This window comes from Phyllobates terribilis, unplaced genomic scaffold, assembly GCF_046119375.1.
Source record: "Phyllobates terribilis strain yellow unplaced genomic scaffold, ASM4611937v1 Scaffold_5__5_contigs__length_657084704, whole genome shotgun sequence".
Classification (NCBI taxonomy): Eukaryota; Metazoa; Chordata; class Amphibia; order Anura; family Dendrobatidae; genus Phyllobates; species Phyllobates terribilis.
This window is the reverse complement of record NW_027362765.1, coordinates 70,579,113-70,606,970: the sequence shown is the minus strand read 5'-3', so window position 1 is coordinate 70,606,970 and position 27,858 is coordinate 70,579,113. Positions and strand designations below refer to the sequence as shown.

General features: G+C 43.9%; 2 protein-coding genes across 2 annotated transcripts in view; both read right to left on the bottom strand.

Annotated features, from left to right (window-relative positions):
- The window catches only part of LOC141271460 (uncharacterized), a 549,319-nt gene that overhangs the window by 294,268 nt on the left and 227,193 nt on the right, over window positions 1–27,858 (bottom strand). The window lies entirely within an intron of this gene.
- The window catches only part of LOC141270753 (oocyte zinc finger protein XlCOF8.4-like), a 31,552-nt gene continuing 5,422 nt past the window's right edge, over window positions 1,729–27,858 (bottom strand). The window contains exons 2-8 of the mRNA XM_073680863.1: window positions 23,393–23,542; window positions 23,087–23,263; window positions 22,880–23,003; window positions 22,699–22,796; window positions 15,645–15,735; window positions 5,983–6,069; window positions 1,729–4,161 (exon numbers count right to left, since the gene is read on the bottom strand). Of these exons, the coding sequence (XP_073536964.1) occupies window positions 3,497–4,161; window positions 5,983–6,069; window positions 15,645–15,735; window positions 22,699–22,796; window positions 22,880–23,003; window positions 23,087–23,263; window positions 23,393–23,470 (1,320 nt within the window). The 5' untranslated portion in view covers window positions 23,471–23,542 and the 3' untranslated portion in view covers window positions 1,729–3,496. The remainder of the gene's footprint in view (window positions 4,162–5,982; window positions 6,070–15,644; window positions 15,736–22,698; window positions 22,797–22,879; window positions 23,004–23,086; window positions 23,264–23,392; window positions 23,543–27,858) is intronic.

Genomic DNA, 27,858 nt, shown 5'->3' with positions numbered 1-27,858 from the left:
ATAAATATTATTATGAAAAAAAAGCAAACAAACAATAAAAGTACACATATTTGGTATTGCCGCGTCCAGAACGACCTGACCTATAAAACTGTCCCACTAGTTAACCCCTTCAGTGAACACGGTAAAAAAATAAAATAAAAAAGAAGCAAAAAACAATGCTTTATCATCATACTGCCAAACAAAAAATGGAATAACACACAATCAAAAAGATGAATATAAATAAAAATGATACCACTGAAAACGTCATCTTGTTTCGCAAAAAACAAGCCGCCATACAGCTCCATCATCTGAAAAATCAAAAAGTTATAGCTCTCAGAATAAAGCGATGCAAAAAAATATTTTTTTCTATAAAATATCTTTTATTGTGTAAAAGCGCCAAAACATAGAAAAACGATATAAATGTGGTACCGCTGTAAATGTACTGACCCAAAGAATAAATCTGCCTTATCAATTTTACCACACGCGGAACAGAATAAAACAAAAAAAACAATTCCTGAATTGGTGGTTTTTGTTTATTCTGCCTCCCAAAAATCGGAATAGAAAGCTATCAAAAAATGTCACGTGCCTGAAAATGGCACTAATAAAAACATCAACTCATCCCACAAAAAACAAGCCATCACATGACTCTGTCTGCCAAAATATGGAAAAATTATAGCTCTCAAAATATGGCGATGCAAAAACTAGATTTTACAAAAAATGCGTCTTTTAGTGTGTGACAGCTGTCAATCATAAAAACGCCATATGATTCTGGTATCACTGTAATCGCACCGACCCGAAGAATAAAGTCGTCTAATCACTAATACCGCACGAGGAACGGCGTAAAAAATAAACTCTTGGGTTAGGGTTGTGCTAGGGTTATGGTTGGGCTAGGGTTAGGGCTGGAGTTGGGGTTAGGGTTGTGATTTTTTTCAAAAGTAAGAAAAAAAGATGACGATATGGCGACTAGTGTTGAGCGCAAGTGCTCGCTATTTGAGTTTGCATCGGGTGCTCTGATATGCATTGAGTATCGTGGGTATTTGAGTGACATGCTCGAGTCTCCGCCCCATATGCTTCGCGGCCAAAAAAACTTTGCGGGGATGGCCTGCCATGCACGAGCAATCCCAGCATGTTTTTTTTTTGGGTGTCTAATAACCGTGAAACATGCGGGGCAGGGACTCAAGCATGTCACTCGAGCACACGCAGTACATGGTGCATACCTGAGTACCCGATGCAAACTCAAGTAGCGAGCACTTGCGCTCAAGACTAATGACAACTTATTCAATATGATGACCTAATGTTATCAAATTCTGTGTCATACCTCTGGGTTCAAAATGTTCACTATACCCCTTGATAAAATCCTTTAGGGGTCTAGTTTCCAAAATGGGGTCACTTGTTGGGGGTTTCCACTGTTTAAGCACACAGGGGCTCTCCAAACGCGACATGGTGTTCCGCTAGCAAATTGAATGGAAAATCGGCTCAAATTGTTAGCGGACACCATGTCGCGTTTGGAGAGCCCCTGTGTGCCTAAACATTGGAGCTCCCCCACAAGTGACCCTATTTTTGAAACTAGACCCCCAAAGGCACCTATATAGATGCATAGTGAGCACTTGGAACCCCCAGGTGCTTTACAAATTAATCCGTAAAAATGAAAAAGTGAAAAAAAAAAACACTTTTTTATTTTTACGGATTAATTTGTGAAGCACCTGGAGGTTCAAAATGCTCACCACCCATCTAGATAAGTTCCCAAGGGGGTCTAGTTTCCAAAATGGGTCACTTGTGGGGGGTTTCCACTGTTTAGGCACATCAGGGGCTCTCCAAACGCAACATGGCGTCCGCTAATTATTCAAGCAAATTTTACTATCGAAAATTCAAATGGTGCTCCTTCCCTTCCGAGCCCTGCCGTGCACCAAAACAGTGGTTTTTCCCCACATATGGGGTATCTGCGTGCCCAGAGGAAATTGCACAACAAATTTTGGGGTCCATTTTTTCCTGTTACCCCTGTGAAAATAAAAAAAATTGGGTCTAAAGTAACATTTTTGTGAAAAAAGTTAAATGTTCATTTTTTTCTTCCACATTCCAAAAATTCCTGTGAAGCACCTGAAGGGTCAATAAAGTTCTTGAATGTGGTTTTGAGCACCTTGAGGGGTGCAGTTTTTAGAATGGTGTCACTTTTGGGTATTTTCTGTCATAAAGACCTCTCAAAGTGACTTCAAATGTGATGTGGTCCCTAGAAAAATGGTTTTGTAAATTTTGTTGGAAAAATGAGATATCGCTGGTCAACTTTTAACCTTTATAGCTCCATAACAAAAAAAAATTTTGGTTCCAAAATTGTGTTGATGTAAAGTAGACATGTGGGAAATGTTATTTATTAACTCTTTTGTGTAACATATCTCTCTGATTTAAGGGCATAAAAATTAAAATTTTGAAAATTGCAAAATGTTCAAAATTTTTGCCAAATTTCTGTTTTTTTCACAAATAAACGCAAGTGATATCGAAGAAATTTTACCGCTATCATGAAGTACAATATGTCACGAAAAAACAATATCAATCAGGGGGATCCATTGAAGCGTTCCAGAGTAATTACCTCATAAAGTGACAGTGGTCAGAATTGTAAAAATTGGCCTGGTCATTAACGTGCAAACCACCTTGGGTTGTAAAGGGGTTAAACTGTAATTAGTAGATGATAGGGGCCTCATGCTGTATTGGGGACACTGTGGTGGTATTCTTAGTGTATTGGGAGCATCATAATGTGTGTGATGGGCGCTGCATGACTGAGGAGACTTAATATTGTGTAGGGAAATACAATGTGGGGGCATAATACAGTGCATGTGGGGGGTTACAGTAAGGCTAAAATGTTTAGTGGGAATTGACTTTGGGGCATCATACTATGTGGAGGACAATAATGGAGGTGTCATATTGTGTGCAGGCCCCGGAAGGTATATAATAGATGGTTGGACGGTGAGAAACATCACTACTTTTGTATGTAAAATACATTTCTCTCTTCTCTGCCTTTAAAAGTTGTGAATAATATTCTTCATGACGACACTAAATAATTGTCTTGTTTGGGGGTGAGTAGTTTGAAAGAGTTTCCAATTCAGACTTTTGATTTTGACCCCATCATTTCTATGGACGCTCATTGGCACATCAAATGATAAGGTCACCCTAATAATTAAAATGTGACAAGCTGGGCATTGGATAATGACCTAAGCAACTGTCCTGATCATATATAGCAGTATCTCTCCATTGTCCATTTCAAATAAGATGGCAAAAAGCATCACTGGACAACCCTTTTATGCTGCAGTTACAGAAATGTAAAATATATTAGACACATTGTTCATATATAAGTGTATGTGTGTATTATTTCCATACTAATTAGTTTTCAATAACAAATGGTCAATGGTATTTGTGTACATTTTAAAATAATCATTTACTTCTTTAAATTATTTCCCCTTCCTTTTGGAGACTTGTATTTTTTCTTTAACATTTTGTCAATAAAACAATTAAAAAAAGAAAATGGCTACTTTGTATGAATTTTCAGATGTCTAACAAGATGTGTGTTCCGATTAAAACATTTCCCACAAATTAAACATGAAAATGGCTTCTCCCCTGTGTGAGTTCTACGATGTCTATAAAGATCTGATTTATTGCAAAAACATTTCCTACATTCTGAACATGAAAATGGCTTCTCCCCTGTGTGAATTCTCTTATGTCTGACAAGATCTGGTTTCAATTTAAAACATTTCCCACATTCTGAGCAAGAAAATGGCTTCTCCCCTGTGTGACTTCTCTGATGTATTATAAGTCTTGATTTAGTGAAGCAACATTTCCCACATTCTGAACATGAAAATGGTTTCTCCCCTGTGTGTATTAGCTGATGTGCAACGAGGTGGTGTTTCATTGTAAAACATCTCCCACATTCTGAACATGAAAATGGTTTCTCCCCTATGTCAGGTATTTTATGTTCACCATCCCTTCTGTGACTTTTGTTTTGCACATTTGTCTTTAATGAAGCAGAATAAAGGACCTGTTGAAAAGGATCAGATAACAGATGCCTTCTGAGAAGGTCTTGAGGTGTATCTGGTATAAGGACTTGTTCTTCACAAGTATCGGCTGTAATACCAAGATTATCAGCTGCAAAATCTGAGAATATCAGACGTCCCATTGAGATCTTGGTGCAATCATCTGCCAAGAATAAAAATGATTTTATTATTTTTATGTAACATTGCATTAGAATATTACTATATACTATATACTTTATATTATTTTCATGCAAATTATAATCAAATTAAATTATTAACAGTTTAAGACAACAGACCACCAAAGATGGACTAATAGTTTATAATGTTAGCTCACCAGGTTATATCCCCTCAAAGTTTCTCTTCTCTATTAAAGCAATCTTCTCAATTCAAGTTACATGTTCAGAGCAGACTCATAAATAGTAATAAAACTGATTATAGATCCTATTTTATTATGATTCCATCTCATACAATCTCTATCAGGTAGAAATTGTCTCTTCAGAGAGGAAGAGAACTAGAACTGTAGTATCAATCCTAAAAAGTCAATATCGACTCTCTAACGAGCCTTGTCATATGACTTAGGATAAAAGCCAGAACCAGAATCTCAATTTGCAGACACTGTGTTTCGGGGTACTTCTCCTTGTCTGTGCAAAGTGTGAGATCTCTCCTCTTGAAAGTTTCTGAATACTTCAAAATATTTCATGTTTCTGCAGAAGTTTGGCTTAAGATTTCATCAGATTTTTGCACTAAAAGTAGATAAAGAAAGAAGTCTATTTGTACTAGGTCAACAACGTAATATTATGATTTCGGTCTTCTCGTATGCCCATGGCTGATTATTTTCTAACTACCAGGGTGGCTGTTTACTTAATTTTCTGGAAAGATCATCTTATACTAATAATAATCTCCTGCTTATTAATAAATTTGCTCTCCAGGTGTGGTATGTGGAATACATACATATATAAGTGCATATATACATTGCACTTATACAAACATGTGTTCTGGCTCATTTCTTTTCTCATTTGCTTTAGTTTTTTGCATGATGTACATATAGGGGTGTGGCTCCCCCATTTTGAACTGTACATTTGGTCTATATAGCTTTCCACAGGCAGGTCTGAGCCCTGCTCTGCCCTCGTCTATTTTGAGGCTTGCTGGCATATAAACAATTGAACTATAAGAATTAGGGACCATCCTGATTGGGTAAGCCTTGTTGCAGTGGGATGTCTTTTACTCTCTTTTGATCAAAATTGTGTCAACTAAGCACCCGATGTTATTTACATATACTATTCCTATTTATTTGCTTACTGCACAGTATTTGCACATTTTGTTTTTATCCTAGGTTCTGATTGCAAGGAAGCATCGCTGTTGTTCAAAACCTTTGCACAGCGAGCCATGATCGACATGGACTGTACATGACCATAGTTGCAGCTCTATGGTGCAGAGCACATTCAAGCTTAATGCCCAGAGAAAGAGTGTCCATGTCATCCGACACATGTAAGCACAGAACAGACACCCCTATCTGTATGCTGAGAACACATCACCATTTCTCGAAATTCTGTGGAGTTCAACAAGAGGTACACTAGTGATGGCACCAACAGCAACTTCACCATGTTGGAGTTGGGTATGGCACAAGTGGATGACTGGGAATGTACACCTGTTTTATTTTCACACACTCAGGGACAGATGCCTGACAGTGAGATAGAAATAGAGGAGTAGAGTATGAAAAACTGTAGTTGTGGATGATGCTAATGATGACACCGACCACTTATTACTTGGGGATGTAGCCTGGCTACCAAAAACACAAGTGTGAGAAGAACGTGTAGAACGATAGATTGAGCCTTGCTCATATAGTTGGCCAGGTTGCTCTTTTCAAATGAGTAGGTGTTGCTTCAGGTGTTTAGAAGGAGCTGTAGCTCCCAGTCTTTTCTTGTCTGTATATCCACTGTTTTTATTCCTCTTGCAAAAGCTTTCACATTGAAAAACAACTTACCACCAGTACAGCAATGACCAAAGTTTTCAGGTGCTATTGAGCCTCTTCCAGCAACATCAGTTGTGGCATCGCCCATTACAAAGCTGACTGCAATAGAAGTACATCTGTCACCAGAAAGATCTTTTGGTCAAACCTTGACTACTCTCTTTATTCCCCATGCCACTACCCTCCTCCTCCCCGATGACATCACCTCCTCATCACCTGATCTGGTGCTCAGGTCTTGTCCATTGCACAATCATCATTATCTCTTACTCAGCTGACAGCTGCTGTAAAAAAGCTCCTTGCACTCCCACCTGATAACTACTTATAACTTTGCTTGGACTCAGAGTGCCACAGAACCTCAGTTGATACTATCGGTGTCCTTGTTAACATGGCTGACAGACACCAATACAGCTAAGAAGTTGAATCGTGACCTACATCTCTTTTGGCCCCATCTTATCCAAGTACAAAGGCTGACTGTTCATCTCATCCAATAAATCAATTGGAAGAAGTTGTGCTATATCTTTCTTAGGCTTGGAGTGCTGTGACTCAGGGGACTAGGAGTCAGAACAAACAGACATGTCATTGACAAATTGAAAAGTTTACAATGTAAAACAGTGACTGCTACGATGGGCAAGGACTGTGCAGAACACTGATTAAAACTGATGGTGTCACTGTCAGAGGTAGCATCATCCTTGTGACTGAAACGAGTGATGTGTCATAGAATTCAATAATGCCCTCCGCTTTCACCCCACATACATGTTTTCTGGAGGCAAAGGAGGCCAATTGTGATCTGCTTTTATTAGTGACCAGATGGCTGGTACCGGTCATTGTGGTGCTTCTGCAGCTCCCACATTCTTAGCTGTGGTATATATTTTTTCTATTAAAACTACCCTGTTCATTGCAATTGACATTTTTTAATTTTCCCATACATATTTACAACACTATATTTGACAAAAGTTCATATTTTCAACTTAAATTATCCCCCCACCCCCATCTCAAAAATGACATGAGAAGACAAGCTGGGTAGGTAGGTACATGTCCATAAAGCCAGAAACTGCAAAATGCCTCTTTATTGGTGTTAGATGTAGGGTTATCAAAATAGACTACAATGGCATGTAAAGGTTTGGACACCACTGATCAAAATTACTGCACTTGTGAACAGTTAAGCAAGTTGAACATGAGAGGCCCACGTTTAAAAAGAGGAGACGTCTCTTTTGTATTTTAGGCAAAAAATATATATATTTTCATCTTCTACATTTTAAAAATTGCAAAAAAGAAAATGGACAGATGCAAAAGTTTGGGCACCCTGCATGGTTAGTACCTAGTAGCACCCTCTTTTGAAACTATGACAGCTTGTAAACGCTTTTTGTAGCCAGACAGGAGTCTTTCAATTCTTGTTTGAGGGATTTTCATCCATTCTTCCTTGGAAAATTCTTCCAGTTCAGTTAGATTTCTGGGTTGTCTTGCATGCACTGCTATTTTGAGTTATAGCCACAGATTTGCAATGATGTTCAGATCAGGGGACTGTGCATTTTGATGTGTGTTTAGGATCATCCATTTGTACAAGCCATCCTCTATTCAACTTTAGCTGGTGTTTGTATCAAGAATTTGTTGAAAGTTCATTGAATCCATTGTTTCCTCTATCCGTGAAATGTTCCCTGTGCCATTGGCTGCAACACAACCCCAAAGCATGATTGATCCACCACTATGCTTCATGGTTGGTGAGATGTTCTTTTCCGGAAAGTCTGTGCATTGATAACTGTGGCCAAACAGTTCTATTTTAACTTCATCGGTCCACAGGACTTGTTTCCAAAATGCATCAGGCTTGTTTGGGTGTTCATTTGTATACTTCTGACTCTGAATTTTATGGTGAGGACACAGGAGGTTTTCTTCTCATGATTCTTCCATGAGGGCCATATTTTTGCAGGTGTCTCTGAACAGTAGAACAATATACCACAACTTCAAAGTCTTTCTGAAGGTCTTGTGCAGTCAAGCAGGGGATCTGATTTGTCTCTCTAGCAATTCTATGAGCAACTCTCACTGAAATTTTGCTTGGTCTTCCAAACCTTATCTTGACCTCCACTGCTCCTGTTAACTGCCATTTCTTAATGACATTTTGAACTGAGAAAAGAGCAACTTGAAAATGCTTTGCTATCTTCTTATAGCCTTCTCCTGCTTTGTGGGCCTCCACCATTTTCAGAGTGGTAGGCAGCTACTTAGACAAACCCATGGCTACAATTTTTTGTTTTTGGCACAAGGTTAGAGGAGGCTGTTTTTTTTTTTTTTTTTTTTTTTATAAATCTGCATGACCAGGCCTTTCCTAGTGAACAAGCCGTAACCCTAACACACTAATTAAGGTCTGAAACCTTGGTCACAGTTATCCGAGCACACAAATATCCAAAAGGTGCCCAAACTTTTGCATCAGTCCATATTGCTTTCTGCAACTTTTAAAATGTACAATATGAAAAAAAATCATAATATATTTATACACACACTTTCTGGTTGCAAGGCTGCATCGCTGCTGATCAAAACCTTTGCACAGCGAGCCATGACCGACATGTACTGCACATGATCATAGCTGCTGCTCTATATATATATATATATATATATATATATATATATATATATATATATATATATATATATATATATATATATATATATATATATATATATATATACACACACAGTACAGACCAAAAGTTTGGACACACCTTCTCATTTAAAGATTTTTCTGTATTTTCATGACTATGAAAATTGTACATTCACACTGAAGGCATCAAAACTATGAATTAACACATGTGGAATTATATACTTAACAAAAAAGTGTAAAACAACTGAAAGTATGTCTTATATTCTAGGTTCTTCAAAGTAGCCACCTTTTGCTTTGATGACTGCTTTGCACACTCTTGGCATTCTCTTGATGAGCTTCAAGAGGTAGTCACTGGAAATGGTCTTCCAACAATCTTGAAGGAGTTCCCAGAGATGCTTAGCACTTGTTGGCCCTTTTGCCTTCACTTTGCGGTCCAGCTCACCCCAAACCATCTCGATTGGGTTCAGGTCTGGTGACTGTGGAGGCCAGGTCATTTGGCGTAGCACCCCATCACTCTCCCTCTTGGTGAAATAGCCCTTACACAGCCTGGAAGTGTGTTTGGGGTCATTGTCCTGTTGAAAAATAAATGATGGTCCAACTAAACGCAAAACGGATGGAATAGCATGCCGCTGCAAGATGCTGTGGTAGCCACGCTGGTTCAGTATGCCTTCAATTTTGAATAAATCCCCAACAGTGTCACCAGCAAAGCACCCCCACACCATCACACCTCCTCTTCCATGCTTCACGGTGGGAACCAGGCACGTAGAGTCCATCCGTTCACCTTTTCAGCGTCGCACAAAGACAAGGTGGTTGGAACCAAAGATCTCAAATTTGGACTCATCAGACCAAACCATAGATTTTCACTGGTCTAATGTCCATTCCTTGTGTTCTTTAGCCCAAACAAGTCTCTTCTGCTTGTTGCCTTTCCTTAGCAGTGGTTTTCTATCAGCTATTTTACCATTAAGGCCTGCTGCACAAAGTCTCCTCTTAACAGTTGTTGTAGAGATGTGTCTGCTGTAGAACTCTGTGTGGCATTGACCTGGTCTCTAATCTGAGCTGCTGTTAACTTGTGATTTCTGTTTCTGGTGACTCGGATAAACTTATCCTCAGAAGCAGAGGTGACTCTTGGTCTTCCTTTCCTGGGGCGGTCCTCATGTGAGCCAGTTTCTTTGTAGCGCTTGATGGTTTTTGCAACTGCACTTGGGGACACTTTCAAAGTTTTCCCAATTTTTTGCACAGACTGACCTTCATTTCTTAAAGTAATGATGGCCACTTGTTTTTCTTTACTTAGCTGCTTTTTTCTTGCCATAATACAAATTCTAACAGTCTATTCAGTAGGACTATCAGCTGTGTATCCACCTGACTTCTGCACAACACAACTGATGGTCCCAACCCCATTTATAAGGCAAGAAATCCCACTTATTAAACCTGACAGGGCACACCTGTGAAGTGAAAACCATTTCCAGTGACTACCTCTTGAAGCTCATCAAGAGAATGCCAAGAGTGTGCAAAGCAGTCATCAAAGCAAAAGGTGGCTACTTTGAAGAACCTACAATATAAGACATATTTTCAGTTGTTTCACACTTTTTTGTTAAGTATATAATTCCACGTGTTAATTCATAGTTTTGATGCCTTCAGTGTGAATGTATAATTTTCATAGTCATGAAAATAAAGAAAAATCTTTAAATGAGAAGGTGTGTCCAAACTTTTGGTCTGTACTATATATATATATATATATATATATATATATATATATATATATATATATATATATACTAGCTATTGAACCCGTTCCAATCCCAGTATGCGTGGCTCCCCTCATCCCCGATCCCGGTATGCGTGGCACCCCTCATCCCCGATCCCGGTATGCGTGGCTCCCCTCATCCCTGATCCCGGTATGCGTGGCTCCCCTCATCCTCGATCACGGTATGCGTGGCTCCCCTCATCCCCATTTCCGGTATGCGTGGCTCCCCTCATCCTCATTTCCGGTATGCGTGGCTCCCCCCCTCTTCCCCATTTCCGGTATGCGTGGCTCCCCCCCTCTTCCCCATTTCCTGTATGCGTGGCTCACCCCCTCTTCCCCATTTCCGGTATGCGTGGCTCCCCCCCTCTTCCCCATTTCCGGTATGCGTGGCTCCTGCCCTCTTCCCCATTTCCGGTATGCGTGGCTCCCCCCTCTTCCCAATTTCCAGTATGCGTGGCTCCCCCCTCTTCCCCATTTCCGGTATGCGTGGCTCCCCCCCCTCTTCCCCATTTCCAGTATGCGTGGCTCCCCCCCTCTTCCCCATTTCCGGTATGCGTGGCTCCCCCCCTCTTCCCCATTTCCGGTATGCGTGGCTTCCCCCCTCTTCCCCATTTCCTTTATGCGTGGCTCCCCCCCTCTTCCCCATTTCCGGTATGCGTGGCTCCCCCCCATCCCCATTTCCGGTATGCGTGGCTCCCCACCTCATCCCTATTTCCGGTATGCGTGGCTCCCCTCATCCCCGATCCCGGTATGCGTGGCCTCCTCAATCCCCCATTCATGGTATGTGTGGCCTCCTCAATCCCCCATTCCTGGTATGTGTGGCCTCCTCAATCCCCCATTCCTGGTATGTGTGGCCTCCTCAATCCCCCATTCCTGGTATGTGTGGCCTCCTCAATCCCCCATTCCTGGTATGTGTGGCCTCCTCAACCCCCCAATCCTGGTATGTGTGGCCTCCTCAACCCCTCAATCCTGGTATGTGTGGCCTCCTCAACCCCTCAATCCTGGTATGTGCGGCCTCCTCAACCCCTCAATCCTGGTATGTGTGGCCTCCTCAATCCCCAAATCCTGGTATGTGTGGCCTCCTCAATCCCCAAATCCTGGTATGTGTGGCCTCCTCAATCCCCCATTCCCGGTATGTGTGGCCTCCTCAATCCCCCAATCCTGTTATGTGTGGCTTCCTCAACCCCCCAATCCCGGTATGTGTGGCCTCCTCAATCCCCCATTCCTGGTATGTGTGGCCTCCTCAATCCCTCATTCCTGGTATGTGTGGCCTCCTCAATCCCCCATTCCTGGTATGTGTGGCCTCCTCAATCCCCCATTCCTGGTATGTGCGGCTTCCTCATCCCCCCAATCACTGCACACATAAAACAATAAACACTTATACTCACCTTCCTTCCTCACCTCTGCTCCAGTGCTGCGTCCTGTCTGCAGCAGCTCATGTCGGCATCTGAGCTGCGCGCTCTCAGAAGCCGAGGTGAGCTGCTGCCACACATTCACTCCTCTCCACGCCGGGACTATGGGCGTGGAGAAGCGTGAATATGCTTTCCCTTTAGCAGCGGCTACTGACAGCTGGAGCCGGGGTTCAGCGCTCCTCCGTGGCCGCTACTAAAGAGAATGAATATTCCCTCTTCTCCACGCCCATGGGAGTGGCCTCAGAGGGAATATTCATGTCCCTTTAGCAGCGGGCACACGTGGTAGTGTGCTCCGCTCCTCCACTGCCGTAACCCGCTCCTCTGCCGCCGCCACCTCCTACTCACCTATCCTCCTCCTCACGGGCCCACTCCGGCCACGGGCCCTGGCCCCATAGCAGTGGCTGTCTTACCTGTAACGGCTGGAAGCGGGTCTTCTGTCTGGAGCCAGACTGCGCGTCACGCATGCGCAGTCTATCGAGGCTTCGGACAGAGACACGCATCTCCCATTATATTATAGATATCCAAACACACAGTAGAGACCAAAAGTTTGCCATAATACAAATTCTAACAGTCTATTCAGTAGGACTATCAGCTGTGTATCCACCAGACTTCTGCACAACACAACTGATGGTCCCAACCCCAGCTGTCTGCCTAGCCTTTGCTAGCTATTAAAATAGGGGGGACCCCACGTCATTCTTTTGGGGGGTCCCCCATTTTAATAGCTGGTAAAGGCTAGGTATTCAGCTGGGGGCTGATATTAGTAGCCTGGGAAGCTCCGTGGGTATTACCCCCTTTCCATTTTTCAAACATCTGCCCCAGCCGTCTGCTTAACCTCCGCTAGAGACTAAAATTACGAGGAACCCCACGCCATTTTTTTTTTAAATAAATCCTTTATTTTAACACTAAATGACAAGTACAGTAATCAACACTATCACTGTACTTATTATATATGTGACTGACATGTTTCTATCTATGTGTGATGCTCTATTCTTTCTGTTCTAAATTGTCTGGTACCGGTGTATGCTGCTGATGAATTGCCGGCTGGCTTTTTTAAAGAGACTGGTGCATGAAAATCGGAGGGCACTAGTGTGTTCCAAGTGCCCTGCTTTGTTTTTCATGCACCCTCCTATATACCCTGCCTGCCCGTCTGCCTATATATTCTGCCTGCCTGACGTTTAATTGAGCACCGTTCCCATCTATTTGGGCAATGTTTGACCTTCTGGAGACTGCCGGGGGGGGACCACCAGAAAAATGCTCGAGTTTCCCATAGACTTATATTGGGCTCGTTGCTCGGGTCGAGCACCCGAGTATTCCAATGTGCTCGACCCGAGCTTCGAGCACCCGAGCATTTTAGTGCTCGCTCATCACTAGTGATCAGCGAACAGCACTTTAAAATGTGAATGTAGCCTTAGACCTCAGACATCAGTTTTTTTGGTCATGCTTGCATAACTACTTTGTGCTGGATTCACTTTTAGTTCCTGTATCAGTTTTTGCAATCTGTGTGCCCAGGGTGTAATGACTACTGTCACAGAGGTCGCAACTGCGAACAGGCCTGTGCGGATGGGGTCCTGCCGATACTAGGAGAAACTTCAACTGGATGTGCGTTCGAGGACGCACATCCAGCTGAAATGTATTACAGTGCACAGACCCGTTGGGTCAGTGCACGGCAATACACGCTGCCGGCCAAACAGAGTCCAGCAGCTGATGTCGGCGTGCAAGTGACTGGGGGCGCATGGCAGTGACCTCATGCGCCCCCTTTGCTTGCACACTGAAGAGAGCTGCCGGCTTCAAAAGAGGACTCTGAGTGGCGGGGGAGTGGATGGGAGGTGAGTATTTATTTATTTAATCAGTGAGTACACAGTGGCCATGCTACTACATGGATGACTATGGGCTGTGCATTATCTTATATGAAGGATATGGACTGTGTATTATACTAATATGGAGGTGCATCATGCCATACTTTGGACCATGGGCTGTGCATCATGCCATACTTTGGACCATGGGCTGTGCATCATGCCATACTGAGGACCATGGGCTGTGCATCATGCCATACTGAGGACCATGGGCTGTGCATCATGCCATACTGAGGACCATGGGCTGTGTATCATGCCATACTGAGGACCATGGGCTGTGCATCATGCCATACTGAGGACCATGGGCTGTGCATTATGCCATACTGAGGACCATGGGCTGTGCATCATGCCATACTGAGGACCATGGGCTGTGCATCATGCCATACTGAGGACCATGGGCTGTGCATCATGCCATACTGAGGGCCATGGGCTGTGCATCATGCCATACTGAGGGCCATGGGCTGTGCATCATGCCATACTGAGGGCCATGGGCTGTGCATCATGCCATACTGAGGACCATGGGCTGTGCATCATGCCATACTGAAGACCATGGGCTGTGCATCATGCCATACTGAAGACCATGGGCTGTGCATCATGCCATACTGAGGACCATGGGCTGTACATCATGCCATACTGAGGACCATGGGCTGTGCATCATGCCATACTGAGGACCATGGGCTGTGCATCATGCTATACGAAGGACCATGGGCTGTGCATCATGCTATACGGAGGACCATGGGCTGTGCATCATGCTATATGGGGACCATGGGCTGTGCATCATATTATACGGGGGACCATGGGCTGTGCATCAGGCTATACGGAGGACCATGGGCTGTGCATCATGCTATACGGGGGACCATGGGCTGTGCATCATGCTATATGGGGACCATGGGCTGTGCATCATGCTATATGGGGACCATGGGCTGTGCATCATATTATACGGGGGACCATGGGCTGTGCATCAGGCTATACGGAGGACCATGGGCTGTGCATCATGCTATACGGGGGACCATGGGCTGTGCATCATGCTATACGGGGGACCATAGGCTGTGCATCATGCTATACGAGGGACAATGGGCTGTGCATCATACTATACAAGGGACCATGGGCTGTGCTATACATTATATGGAGGACTATGGGCTGTGCATTATACTATATGGGAGGACCATGCCAGGTGCATTGAACTATAGGAAGGCCTATGGACTGTACATTATACTTCTGCTATGGGCCCCATGACTTCTATGTATCCCCCTGGTGAGTATAATGGTTTATTTTTTTTCTATACATTAAAGAACAGAGGCAGAACGGGGGACATATACCAGCATGGGGCCCAGAATAAGGGACATATACCAGGATGGGGGATATATATACCAGGATGAGGGACATAACTAAGAAGACGCACAGATCTCTGATGAACAAACAAAAGGTATTTTGGGTTCCTTCTAGGTTCCGATATGTGTCCATTTTTAGAATGGAAAACAAATTTTTGATTCATGTGTTTATTTTATAGTATATAAACCAACATGTATAAAAAAATTCAACCATTTTAGTGATCTCATTGATCGATCACCATAAATAATGTGTTTGCCGTATTGTACCGGTTGTTACGATAATACAAAGTATGTCATGTTTATTGTAATTTTTTTGCATATTTATTAAATCAGTATTTTATAGCTAGTAAGGTAGAATGCTATTGAGGTTTTGTTTGAGAAAATTCTCTTGTACGTAATAGTGAAGCCTGTGCCAGGTAATGATTCTGTCTTGCATATCAGAGGTCACTGACACTAATATGGTTCAAAAGAGTATTTAGAGACATTCACTGAGCGCAGTGACCTGAGATGGACAGGACCGAGAGTGAAGCGTTATCTCCTCTACAGCAGCTATTGATGCAGTGGAGAAACCTTCGTACAAAATACTGTAAAAAAGGAGGTTTTTTTTGGTCTTTTTTTAAGAACTATGGGGCCAAGTCTTCAAAGTTCCACCAAAGTGGGTGAGGCATGGATGGGGCTTGTGATGTCCGCCAAGTCAGTGACTGATTAGACCCTGTGACTTCTCTACATTTAGTGGTCACTACTCACCTGTGCGGTTATCTGTAGGAATCTCCTCTTTACACCGCTCATCACCCCTCACATATGTCTCTGTAGTATTAATATGGGTCAGATCTTTACCCTGGAACAAAGATTGTAAGTCACAGACAGATGAAGACGTTTGGTGAAATGATTTTGGAAAACAACAACGATCAACCAAAATCCAACCTGTTGTCTCCTAATTCTAGACAGCAATCACCATAAACAGTAAATTGTTGAGAAGATCCAGACAATACGTTATGTCCAGGAGTGGATTAAGAGTAGCAAGGGCCCCGGACAGTTTAGAAGGCGTGGGCTCCCCGCCACACACACACCTGATGTATCATGTGACATGTCACAAAATCCCCCTTTGATAGATCATGTGATAGTTCATGTGAAATTAATTCTGCACAATATTAACCCCTTTACCCCCCCTCCCCACCCCCCGAGGGTGGTTTGCACGTTAATGACCAGGCCAATTTTTACAATTCTGACCACTGTCACTTTATGAGGTAATTACTCTGGAACGCTTCAACGGATCCCCCTGATTCTGAGACTGTTTTTTTGTGACATATTGTACTTCATGATAGTGGTAAAATTTCTTTGACATCACTTGCGTTTATTTGTGAAAAAAACGGAAATTTGGCGAAAATTTAGAAAATTTCACAATTTTCAAACTTTGAATTTCCATGCCCTTAAATAAGAGAGATATGTCACACAAAATACTTAATAAATAACATTTCCCACATGTCTACTTTACATCAGCACAATTTTGGAACCCAAATTTTTTTTTCGTTAGGGAGCTATAAAAGTTGACCAGCGATTTCTCATTTTTACAACAAAATTTACAAAACCATTTTTTTTAGGGACCACATCACATTTGAAGTGACTTTGAGGGGCCATTATGACAGAAAATAATTTTTTTTGCATCGCTTTATTCTGAAAGCTATAACTTTTTTATTTTTCGGCTGATGGAGCTGTATGGCGGCTTGTTTTTTGCGGGACATGATGATGTTTTCAGCGGTAACATTTTTATTTACATTCGTCTTTTTGATCGCATTTTATTCCATTTTTTGTTTGGCGGTATGATGATAAAGCATTGTTTTTTGTTCACTAAAGGGGTTAACTAGCGGGATAACTAGCTGGACAGTTTTATAGGTCAGGTTGTTCCGGACGCGGCAATACCAAATATGTATACTTTTATTGGTTTATTTTTTTTTTTTCATAAGAATATTTATTTATGGGTACAATATATATATATATTTTTTACAAATTTTTTTTTTCCACTTTTTGACATTTTTATTACTTTTACACTTTGTCCCACTATGGGACTTCACTTTTTGCAGCCTGATCGGCTGTATAGCACAGAAATGCAGCACCATCTCTGTGCTATGCAGCCTGTCAGCGCTGCACAGGGAGAAGTTACTTTGGTCACACACTGCACATGACCAAAGTAACTTCCTGCCTCCTGGTGACCCGGATGTTGTCTTGATGAAATCGGGTCACCATGACAACATCTGGGACCGGACTCAGATGCCGCGGGACTCCGGCAGAGAAGGGAAGTATCGCGCTTACCATCTCTTGCCACCGGAATGCTGCGATCGATTTTGATCGCAGCATTTCGGGGGTTAATCGGGTGTCAGCTATGACAATCAGCTGACACCCGGCGGCAATCTCAAGTGGTGCGGTCGAAATCGCCAAGGCGTACTAATACGTATCTGGCCCATAAGGCCCAGGGCACAGATAAGTATTAGTATGCCCTGGGCCAGAAAGGGGTTAATATATAATTTTTTTTTTACATTAATTGTATGACTTAATATTGAGCACAATTAAGTATTCTGACATCCACCTATATACAGTATGAGACCCTACATACAATATGAGCTGCCATATAATCCTCCTATACACAGCGGGAGGCCGCACGGCGCCATCTATACACAGCGGGAGGCCGCACGGTACCCCCCAGATACAGCGGGAGGCCGCACGCAATCATGCACACACACATATAAAAAGATATATGCATAGATGCATAAACACATTTGAAACACAAAAATACATATAAACAGACATCACACAATAATATCTGCAGACACACTGACACACACGTCAATCACCATCCCCTGGCTCAGCTCCAGTCGTGCAGCTCCTCTCTGGTGGTAAGTAGCAGTGCAGGGCGCACTGCATGACGTCACGCTAGCAGACACGGCCGTGTCTCCTAGCTGTGATGCGTCCGGGCCAGCACACAAGAAAGTTTATAGGTGCAGTGCTGGCCCGGCTGAAGAAAAAGCAGTGGCCCTGCGCAACTGCTGGGGGAGCGGTCCGGCGGCCCCCCGCCTCTGCCTGCTGGGATATGTCCGCCGCATTGGCGCCACACACATTATAATGAAGGCAATCTGGTCGTGGGGCCCCCCCAGAGCCTCGGGCCCTGGGAGATAGCCCAGATTGCCCTCATTATAATCCGCCTATGATTATGTCTATGATCAGCTTTATCATATCACCACCAAGGATATAATGAACTGAATGGACACTTTATTAGAGACATGCATATCTAGTAGCATATTGGATCTCCTTGGGCCTTCAGAACGGCAGCAATTAATCACGTCATAAATTGCACAAGGTTGTTCCCCAGGAATACTGGCCCATGCCAACAGGATAGGTTCTTGTTGTTGCCACAAATTAGATGAAGGTGCCGAGATGCTCTGAATATCCAATTCTACCTCGTCCCAGAGATGCTTTATAGGATTAGGATCTGAGGACTGTGCAGGCGGGAAAATAAGGAAAATAGAAAATAGTAGCACCCCCTGAAGTGAATTGCTGTGTAACAAAGATTTACATGTGGTACTGCAGAATATACTGTAATTACATGACACTACTACAAAAGTTCTGTGCCAATTTGGTTAATGCTATGGTTTATTGCAATCCATTTGGGTGTAGCGTTTAGGCAGCTGGGCAGGAGCGAGGATATACTGTTATTTTAGGACACTGGTTAGCAAAGCGAGCAGTAGAAAGTTACAGAGGGTCACTCCTGCAGCTGGGCAGGGGGGAGTTACAGAGGGTCAGGTTAGATTCTCCAATACTAACCTGTGGGCTCGACGTCAGCGGATATTACACAGCTGACATCAAGCCCATAACCCCTGTAAGGTGGCTAATCGTCGTGTAGTCGATGGGAGGTATGTATCGCAGAGATGGCTGGTCTCTGTGATGTAACCCAGTGTATTTTCTCTAGTGCACACATGCACTAAGAGGATTAATTGTTGTGCCTGGGAGCTAGGAGAGAATGGGCGGGCCAAGCAACCCACATACCTCACCTCTGGGTGTGGTTAACAGCCTATAAAAATGGAGGTTGCTGTTTGGCACATGGTCTGTGTGTGTGGAGGGAGAAGGCCTCCCGTGTAGGTTTTGCCTCCAGACCAAACCAGGACACTGGACGCTACACCAGCCTGTGTGACCACAGCGCTGGCCACCCAGAGACTTTGCTATAAGGACTGTTATCTTTGTTTTGCCTGCACTAAAGGCTGTTTGTTTGCATTTTCCTTTTGAACAGTTTATGAAGCTAATAAACCACTATGGACATTTAAAGGAACATACCTTGTGTTTGCCTCAAACCGCACCTGAGTCAGTACCATCCCTACATCCCACAATCCCATTACCCCTATTGCCACTGCACCAGAACAATTGGGAAGAGTGGATGCGCCAATTAAGAAAATTCCCTCACTCTTTGAATCCCTCCTCCCTCTTACAGACATAAATGCCTTACACGATGCAGATGCTGCTGACACTTTATATAACACCACAACAGCTGCAGCTCTTGATTCGGTCGCCCCTCTCACACACACCAAAGCTCACACAATCAATAGGCAATCCTGGCACACCCACATGACTAAAGAACTGTGACAGGCCTCCAGGGTTGCTGAGCGGAGATGGAAAAGGTCCCGCTCCAATGAGCACTTCATTGTATTCAAACAATCCCTCAGCATTTTCAAGTCCACACTCACTGCAGCAAAACTTACTTCTCATCTCTCATATCCTCCCTGTCTCACAACCCTAAACAGCTATTCAACACTTTCAATTCTCTCCTCCTTTCCCCCAGTGCCTCCTCCTTCGCCGAAGACTTTGCCTCATCCTTCAAGCAGAAGATTGATACCATCAGACAAAGCGTTTGCCTTAAGTCCCCACAGCCCCTCCTCATATCTACCCAACCTTCCTCCTCCAAAACCAGCTTCTCCACCATTACAGAAGATCAAGTTTCCTCTTTACTCTCCAAATCACACCTCACCACCTGTGAACTTGACCCAATCCCGTCCCACCTAATCCCTAACCTTTCCACAGTCTTCATCCCAACCCTAACCCACCTCTTCAACCTGTCACTAACAACTGGCGTCTTCCCCTCATGTTTCAAACATGCCTCAATCACATCCATCCTCAAAAAGCCCTCCCTCGACTCATCCTCTCTGTCTAGCTATCTCTCCATATCACTCCTCCCCTATGCCTCAATACTACTGGACAAACACATCCACCTTGAACTGTCCTCCCACCTCTCCTCCTACATCCTCTTTGACCGCTTACAATCAGGGTTCCGACCGCACCATTCTACTGAAACTGCCTTGACAAAGTCACCAGCAACCTACTAACCGCCAAATCCAAGCGTCACTACTCTGTTCTCCTCCTCCTGGACCTGTCATTTGCCTTTGACACGGTGGACCATTCCCTCTTACTACAGACTCTTTTTTCTCTTGGCATCACAGACTTGACCCTATCTTGGATCTCTTCATACCTAACAGACAGGACATTCAACGTCTCCCACACACACACCACCTCCTCATCTCGCCCCCTATCTGTCGGTGTCCCCCAAGGTTCAGTCCTAGGGCCCCTGCTCTTCTCTATCTACACCTTTGGCCTGGGACAGCTCGTAGAGTCTCACGGCTTTCAGTATCACCTCCGTGCTGATGACACATAGATCTACCTCTCTGGACCCGATACATCCTCCTTACTAACCAGAATCCCACAATGTCTCACTCAACCCCCCCAACTGACCTATCCATCAAAGTTAATGACTGCCCATTCTCCCCAGTAACACAAGCTCGCTGTCTCGGTGTAACCCTGGACTCTGATATCTCCTTTAAACCACATATCCAAGCCCTCTCCACTTTCTGCCGACTCCAACTCAGAAATATCTCCCGCATCCGCAAATTCCTCAGCAAAGACTCTGCAAAAACACTAGTGCATGCCCGCACTCCCACCTCGACTACTGCAACCTCCTGCTCTGTGGCCTCCCTTCTAACACTCTCGCACCCCTCTAATCTATCCTAAACTCTGCTGCCCGACTAATCCACCTGTCCCCTCGCTATTCCCCAGCCTCTCCTCTCTGTCAATCCCTTCACTTGTTCCCCATTGCCCAGAGACTCCAGTTCAAGACCCTAACTTTGGCATACAAAGCCATCCACAAACTGTCTCCTCCATACATCTGTGACCTAGTCTCCCGGTACTTACCAGCACGCAACCTCCGATCCTCACAAAATCTCCTTCTCTACTCCACTCTTATCTCCTCTTCCCACAATCGCATACAAGACTTCTCCCGTGCATTCCCCCTACTCTGGAACTCTCTACCCCAACATACCACACTCTAGACTACCACAGAAACATTCAAAAGGAACCTGAAGACCCACCTCTTCCGACAAGCGTACAACCTGCAGTAACCACCGCTCCACCATACCGCTGCACGACCAGCTCTACCCCCACCTACTGTATCCTCACCCATCCCTTGTAGATTGTGAGCCCTCACGGGCAGGGTCCTCTCTCCTCCTGTACCAGTCACGGACTCGTTTTGTTGAAGATTATTGTAAGTGTATTTGCTATGTATACCCCTTTTCACATGTAAAGCGCCATGGAATAAATGGCGCTATAATAAATAATAATAATAATGCGTCATTTCTGGGGCTGCTGTGGGATGGTCTTATTAGGCTGGGAAAAGGACAATATCCATGACCCTTCCCAGTCTAATATCAGCACACAGCTGTCTGCTTTACTTTAGCTGGTTATTATTATATGATTTAAAATAGAGGGAACCCTAAATTATTGCGAAGCTGACAGCTGGGGGCTGATACTAATAGGCAGGGAAGGTCCATGTATATTGGCCCCTTCCCAGCATAATAAGACCAACTCACAGCTGTCTGCTTTCCCTTGGCTGGGTATTAAAATAGAAGGATCCCACGTCGTTTTTTCAAATGATTTTCAAATGATTTAATTTACATTTTTCCTCACTCAAGCAGCGTCGCCACCTGTGATCTGGCGGTTATAAAGAGCGGGTCACTGGTGGCGCCAGCCAATCACACCCATGCCAATACTTGGTATGGCTGTGGTGACTTCGGTAGTGCCCACAGGTTAAAAGCTTGTTGATTGAAAGGCTGCAGCCTTTCAAAAAGCTACATTGAAGGGAATCTGTCACCCCTGGGATCTATCAGACCTTTAATATGGGCATACAGGTGAAAGAAAGGTGAATCTAAACATACTTGTATGTCCCATATTAGAGGTCTGCTTGCTTTGTAATTGCTTTTTATTAAATTAGTTTTGGTAAGCTTCCCGTCCGGGGGACGCAAATAAATCCCCACCTATTAGCTTAATTTCCATATCCATCCCTCTCCCCGTGACGTGCAGTTCCCGGCCGGATCCCGCCCCTGCGCAATTTATCCTGTACGGAAGGCGCAGTAATCCCTACCGTCTGTGTAGCCTTGTGGAGGAGGAAACTTGTGCGCAGGCGCCAGTGAGTCTCTCTGCCTTCCCGGCGCCTGCCGCCAACCCCAAACTTTACAGTTCCAGTTCACTCATCCCTAATTAAGTGTTGAAGCAAGAAATTGTTCAAAGTCATTCAAATTGCTCAATCTTCCCATTCTGAAGTCTGATCACTCAGATTTATGTCTAATAAGTTTCAGATGGGAGTGTGAAAGTGTCTCTATTTAATTGGCCATTCAGTGTATAATACTGGTTGGCAAAAAAAGACAGAACACAGGACCTTCACAGCCTTCTACACATCATAGGGGAGATTCCATGACACCTTCTCTCAATGTACCTGATGATCATAAGCAACATCGGGATTTTCTTGTTTACAGTCCTGTGGAAGAAGAGGACAGGGACATCTCTCTGGTGTTGTCCTCTTACTGGATCGAACTGGAGGAAACACATACAGGGACTGAATTCATTATTTACATACAGATAATTATAGGCCATGTGTATTTAGTCCTGTCTATTACCTGGTGATGTGAGGGCCTGGGGAACCTCCATCAAGACGTCCTTGTACAGATCTTTATGTCCTTCTAAATACTCCCACTCCTCCATGGAGAAATAGACGGCAACATCCCAACACCTTATAGGAACCTAACACATACAATGATACAGTCATCCCCCTGATCCCTTCATAGTGTTATTGTATAATGTCCCAGCATTCCCAGCAGTATCACCTCTCCAGTCAGCAGCTCAATCATCTTGTAGGTGAGTTCTAGGATCTTCTGGTCATTAATGTCCTCATGTATCAGGGGGTGAGGTGGAGGCCCTGTGATTGGGCTCAGGGGTCTTCCCCATCTCTCAGACCCAGAGGCCTGACAGCGCTCACTAGAGGTCTTGACTAATACATAATCCTGTTTATGGAGAGACACATTAATAAATCTCACTACAGACATTTCCAGAGTCCTCACCTCTCCAGTTCTGTCCATCTGTTATTCCCATAGATAAGAATAATGTAATGTGACGTCATCAGAATCTCTCACCTCCCCAGTAAGCCGGAAGATGATCTCTAGGGTGAGGTGTAATATCCTCTCCGCCATCTTGTCCCTGTCCCTATCCATCCTTGACAAGTCAATCAGGAAAATTCTCTTTTATAGAAGATCTCCACTGAGAGGATCCGATATTGTAGGGACCTGAATGGGGAGAAGATGACGATGTAACATCATAAAGATCCCATGTAAGAAATCTCCAGAGCTGTTACTGGCTTCACATGATCACTACATCCAGTCATGGCCCCGTCCTGCCCCCGGTATAACACCACCACAATATAGTCACATACAGAGATTTATCACAGAATATCTCCAATCCAGCACCAAAAAACAAAGAACAAATCTAAAAGGAAAATCTAAAATATCTGAATCTTTATGAAATATTCCATAAAAACACCAAGGTTACTTACCGGTAGGCATTTTTTCCAGAACCCATGACAGCACACCTGAGAGAGGGATCCGCCCAACAAGGACAGGAAACCTTCTGAAATAAAAATGTGATACCTCTCCTCCGCTTCAGTTGGTTACAGAGCATTGAGAGGACCTCCGTAAAAAAGTTATACCATAACCAACACCACACTACACCAACATCCAACTGTAGTGCACACCCGTATGGTGAGAGAAAAGGGGGGGAATATACGGGTGCTGTCGTGGGTTCTGGAAAAAACGCTACTGGTAGTAACCTTGGTATTTTCCCTTCACCTATGACAGCACACCACACCTGAGAGACTTCTGGAGAATTTGAACCAACCTAGGGAGTGATCACCGCTTGCAGCAACCTCCTACCAAAGGTTAAGTCAGTCAAGTAGGACAAATCCAACCAATAGTGTTTAAAGAAGGTAGATGGTGAAGACCAGGTAGCGGTCTTACAGATTTGATCCATTGATACCTTTGCCTTCTTTGCCGAGGAGGTAGACACGACTCAGGTGGAATGAGCCTTGATGCCGTCAGGGATCGGAGTGCCACTAGCAGAATAGGCTAAACTAATGGCCTCCATAATCCATCTATCCATGGTCCCTTTGGTTATTCCATAACCCTTCTTATTTCTCTGGAATGCTAAGAACAGGGATTGGCCTCGTCTCCACTAGCTAGTTACATATATGTACTGCAATAGTGCCCTTCTAACATTCGAGGTTATGATATCTCTGTTCCCCTGGAGTCTTTGGGTTGTTACAAAAGAGGCCAGTGCAATCTGTTGACTCCTATGAAATTTGAGCGCTATCTTAGGGAGATATGACGGATCAGGTTTTAACACTACTCTATCCTCAAATATTTGTGTATAAGGAAAATTTATGGACAGGTCCTGTAAGTCGCTTACTCTACAGGCTGACGTCAAAGCTACCAAAATAAAATTGTTTTAAGAGTAAGATATTTTGCTGACAACTTCTAAACTGGCTCAAAAGGCTCCTTGGTCAATGCTTGAAGCACCAGGTTCAGGTCCCATGGGGGAACCTTGGGTATTATGACCGACCTGGATCTACCACAGGTTTTAATGAATTTTGCAATCCACTTATTGGCTGCAAGTTTGCAGTTATATAATGCCCCCAAGGCTGATACCTGGACCTTAAATTGTGCTGGTAGCTAGTCCTACCTCAAATCCCTTCTGCAGGAACTCCAAGATGGCATTGACTGGTGGCTTTTGAAAGGTTTCCAGAAAAAAAATCTAACAATTTTTCCCACGTTCTACAGTAGACTCTAGTAGTTATAGCCTTTCTACTTTTTAACAGAGTGGAAACTAAGCCTGGAGAAAAACCTTTGCTACTCAATATAGCCCTCTCAAATTCCACGCTGCAAGGTGGAAACCCTTTACTTGAGAGTGAAATATTGGTCCTTGTGCAAGAAGGTCCGGGATCTCCAGCAGGACCCATGGATCTGATAGTGACATTATTCTCAGGAGGAACCATGGTCTCTTTGGCCAAAAGGGGGCAATGAGAATCACTCTCGCCTGATCCTCCCTGATCTTTTTCACTACAAGAGGAATAATAGCTATCGGAGGGAAAGCATAAGCCATCTCAAAGCTCCAGGGAATCTGGAGAGCATCTATCACAAACGGGTTTTTCCTTGGGTCTAATGAACAGAACCTTTCTGTTTTTGTCAGCGAACAAATCTATATCTGGCAGCCCCCATAGTTGCACTATCTGGCGGAATACCCCAGGATTCAGGGCCCATTCCCCCTGCTTCTACTTGTTGTGGTTTAGAAAGTCTGCCCCGGTGTTTTCTATACCCCATATCTGTAGTGCTGTAAGGGATAGAACATGTTGTTCTGCTATCTCTCAAAGAGTCTGTTCACTGCGTTCAATAGGGAGTGGGACCTTGCTCCCCCCTGGTGGTTTATATATGCCATCGTAGCTCGGTTGTCCAACATAAGTCGAACATGGCAACCCCGGAGTAGAGGGAGAAAGCCCTCCAGGGCATTCCTTACTGCCCACAATTCTTTTAGATTTGATGATTCTTCTTTCTCAGGGAATGTCCAAGATCCCTGAATCATGTGGCTCCACAGATGTGCTCCCCAACCTGAATTCCTCGTATCGGTTGTGATGATGTTTTCTATTGGTTTCCCCCAATGGACCCCTAGAGCTAAATTTGCCTCGTCTGTCCACAACAAGAGGGAGTTTCTGACCTCTAAGGAGAGATGTCCCTTCCCTTCCAAACACCCTTTCAACAATTTCTGTGCCGACAGAATTTCCCACTGGAGGTGTCTTGTGTGAAATTGGGCCCATCTGACTGCCGGAATGCAGGATGTCAGGAATCCTAGTAGGGACATAGCTTTCCTTAGGGACATATCTGGGATTTGTATGGTCGCTGACACCAAATTTATGACTTTGTCTATCTTGTTTTCGGGTAGAGCACAAGTCTGAAGCTCTGAATCCAGAACATACCCAAGGAAGTTCTGAACCCGTGCAGGTTTTAGTCTCGATTTTTGGGTATTCACCCTCCAGCCTATGTTTTGCAAGACAACTGTCACTTGTAACTGTTTAGCACAGTGGTTCTCTGAACTTCCCACTATAAGGAATCGTCTAGGTAGGGAATGATGACTGTGTTTTGAATGCTTAGAAAAGCCGTCATCTCGGCTATCAGTTTGGTGAATACCCTTGGAGCTATTGACAACCCAAAGGGGAGGGCCCGGAATTGGAAATGTCTGCACCTTCCTTGCATGTATAGAGCAACCCTTATGTATTTTTGATGATCTGGGTGAATTAGGATGCGATAATATGTATCTTTTAGATTGATTACCACCATAAAGCAGTTGTGATATAGGAGTTTTATGGCAGTATTCACCGACTCCATCTTGAACGTATGGTTCCTTACCAGGCGATTGAGACTCTTCAGATTTATAATGGTCCTGAATGAGCCGTCCGTTCTTTTTATCAAAAAAAGGGAGGAATAAAATCCCCTTCCTTTTTGCTTGTCCGTGACTTCGCACGGGACCTGTTTTCCCACTAGATTGAAGATCTCTGTTTCCATGGCAAGTTGCTCCTCTGGTGACTTCGTGATAAGGGTTATTACAATTGAGTGCTGTGGTTGCTGAAAAAAAATATTTTTAGCCCTTCCCTCACTATATTCAGGACCCAGGTGCTGAAGGAGATGTTCTCCCAGGCCGGAACAAAGTAGGACAGCCTTCCTCCTACTTATGGTCTGGAGTCATTGGGAGGATTTCTTGGAAGTGGAGGGACCTCCGAACATATACCCAGATTACTTTTTATACTTGAAATCCCACTTACTTTGTAATCCTGGGGGGTGACCCCAATTAAATTTCCTCGAGTCTGCCGAAAACTCAGGGAAACTCCCTTTCTTGTCACTTGATTTTCAAGGACATCATCCTACTTCTTTCTGAAAATAAATTGGCCATCACAAGGTATGGAACACAATCTGTTTTTTGACTGTACGTTTGATAGTTTGGCCGATCTAGCTGCCAGTTTCACAGAATCAGCAGACATATCCTCTAGAAAGGCTGCAGCACCACGTAATAGGGGCAAATTGGACAAAATCTTATCCCTTGAGGTTTTCTTATCCTTCAACTGTTCTTCCATCTGTTGTAACCAACACCATACGGGAACGGGCAGTGCAGGTTCCTGCGATAGCTGGTCTTAAGGTCCGTGCCCACGATGCGTTTTTCAAGCGTTTATGCTGCGGAATTTTGCATCGTAAACGCTTGGGAAACGCTTGGCAATCCTTCCCCTATGGTCCCTAATGAAGTTCCGCACTTTCAATGCCCATGCCGCTGATTTTTCCGCAGCGTTTTTGATGCACTCAAAAATCCGCAGCATGTCCATTATTTGTGCGTTTACGCATGCGGAATTGGCATCTACAAAGCATTAGAAAACGTATGGCAATTCCGCATGTGCAAAAAGCGCGAAAAACGTGTGTCAAATGCCGCACGCGTTTTTCCGAGCAAGGAGATGCAGAAATGAAGCGGAAATTTTCTGCTTCATTTCTGCATCATGGGCACATAGCCTTAG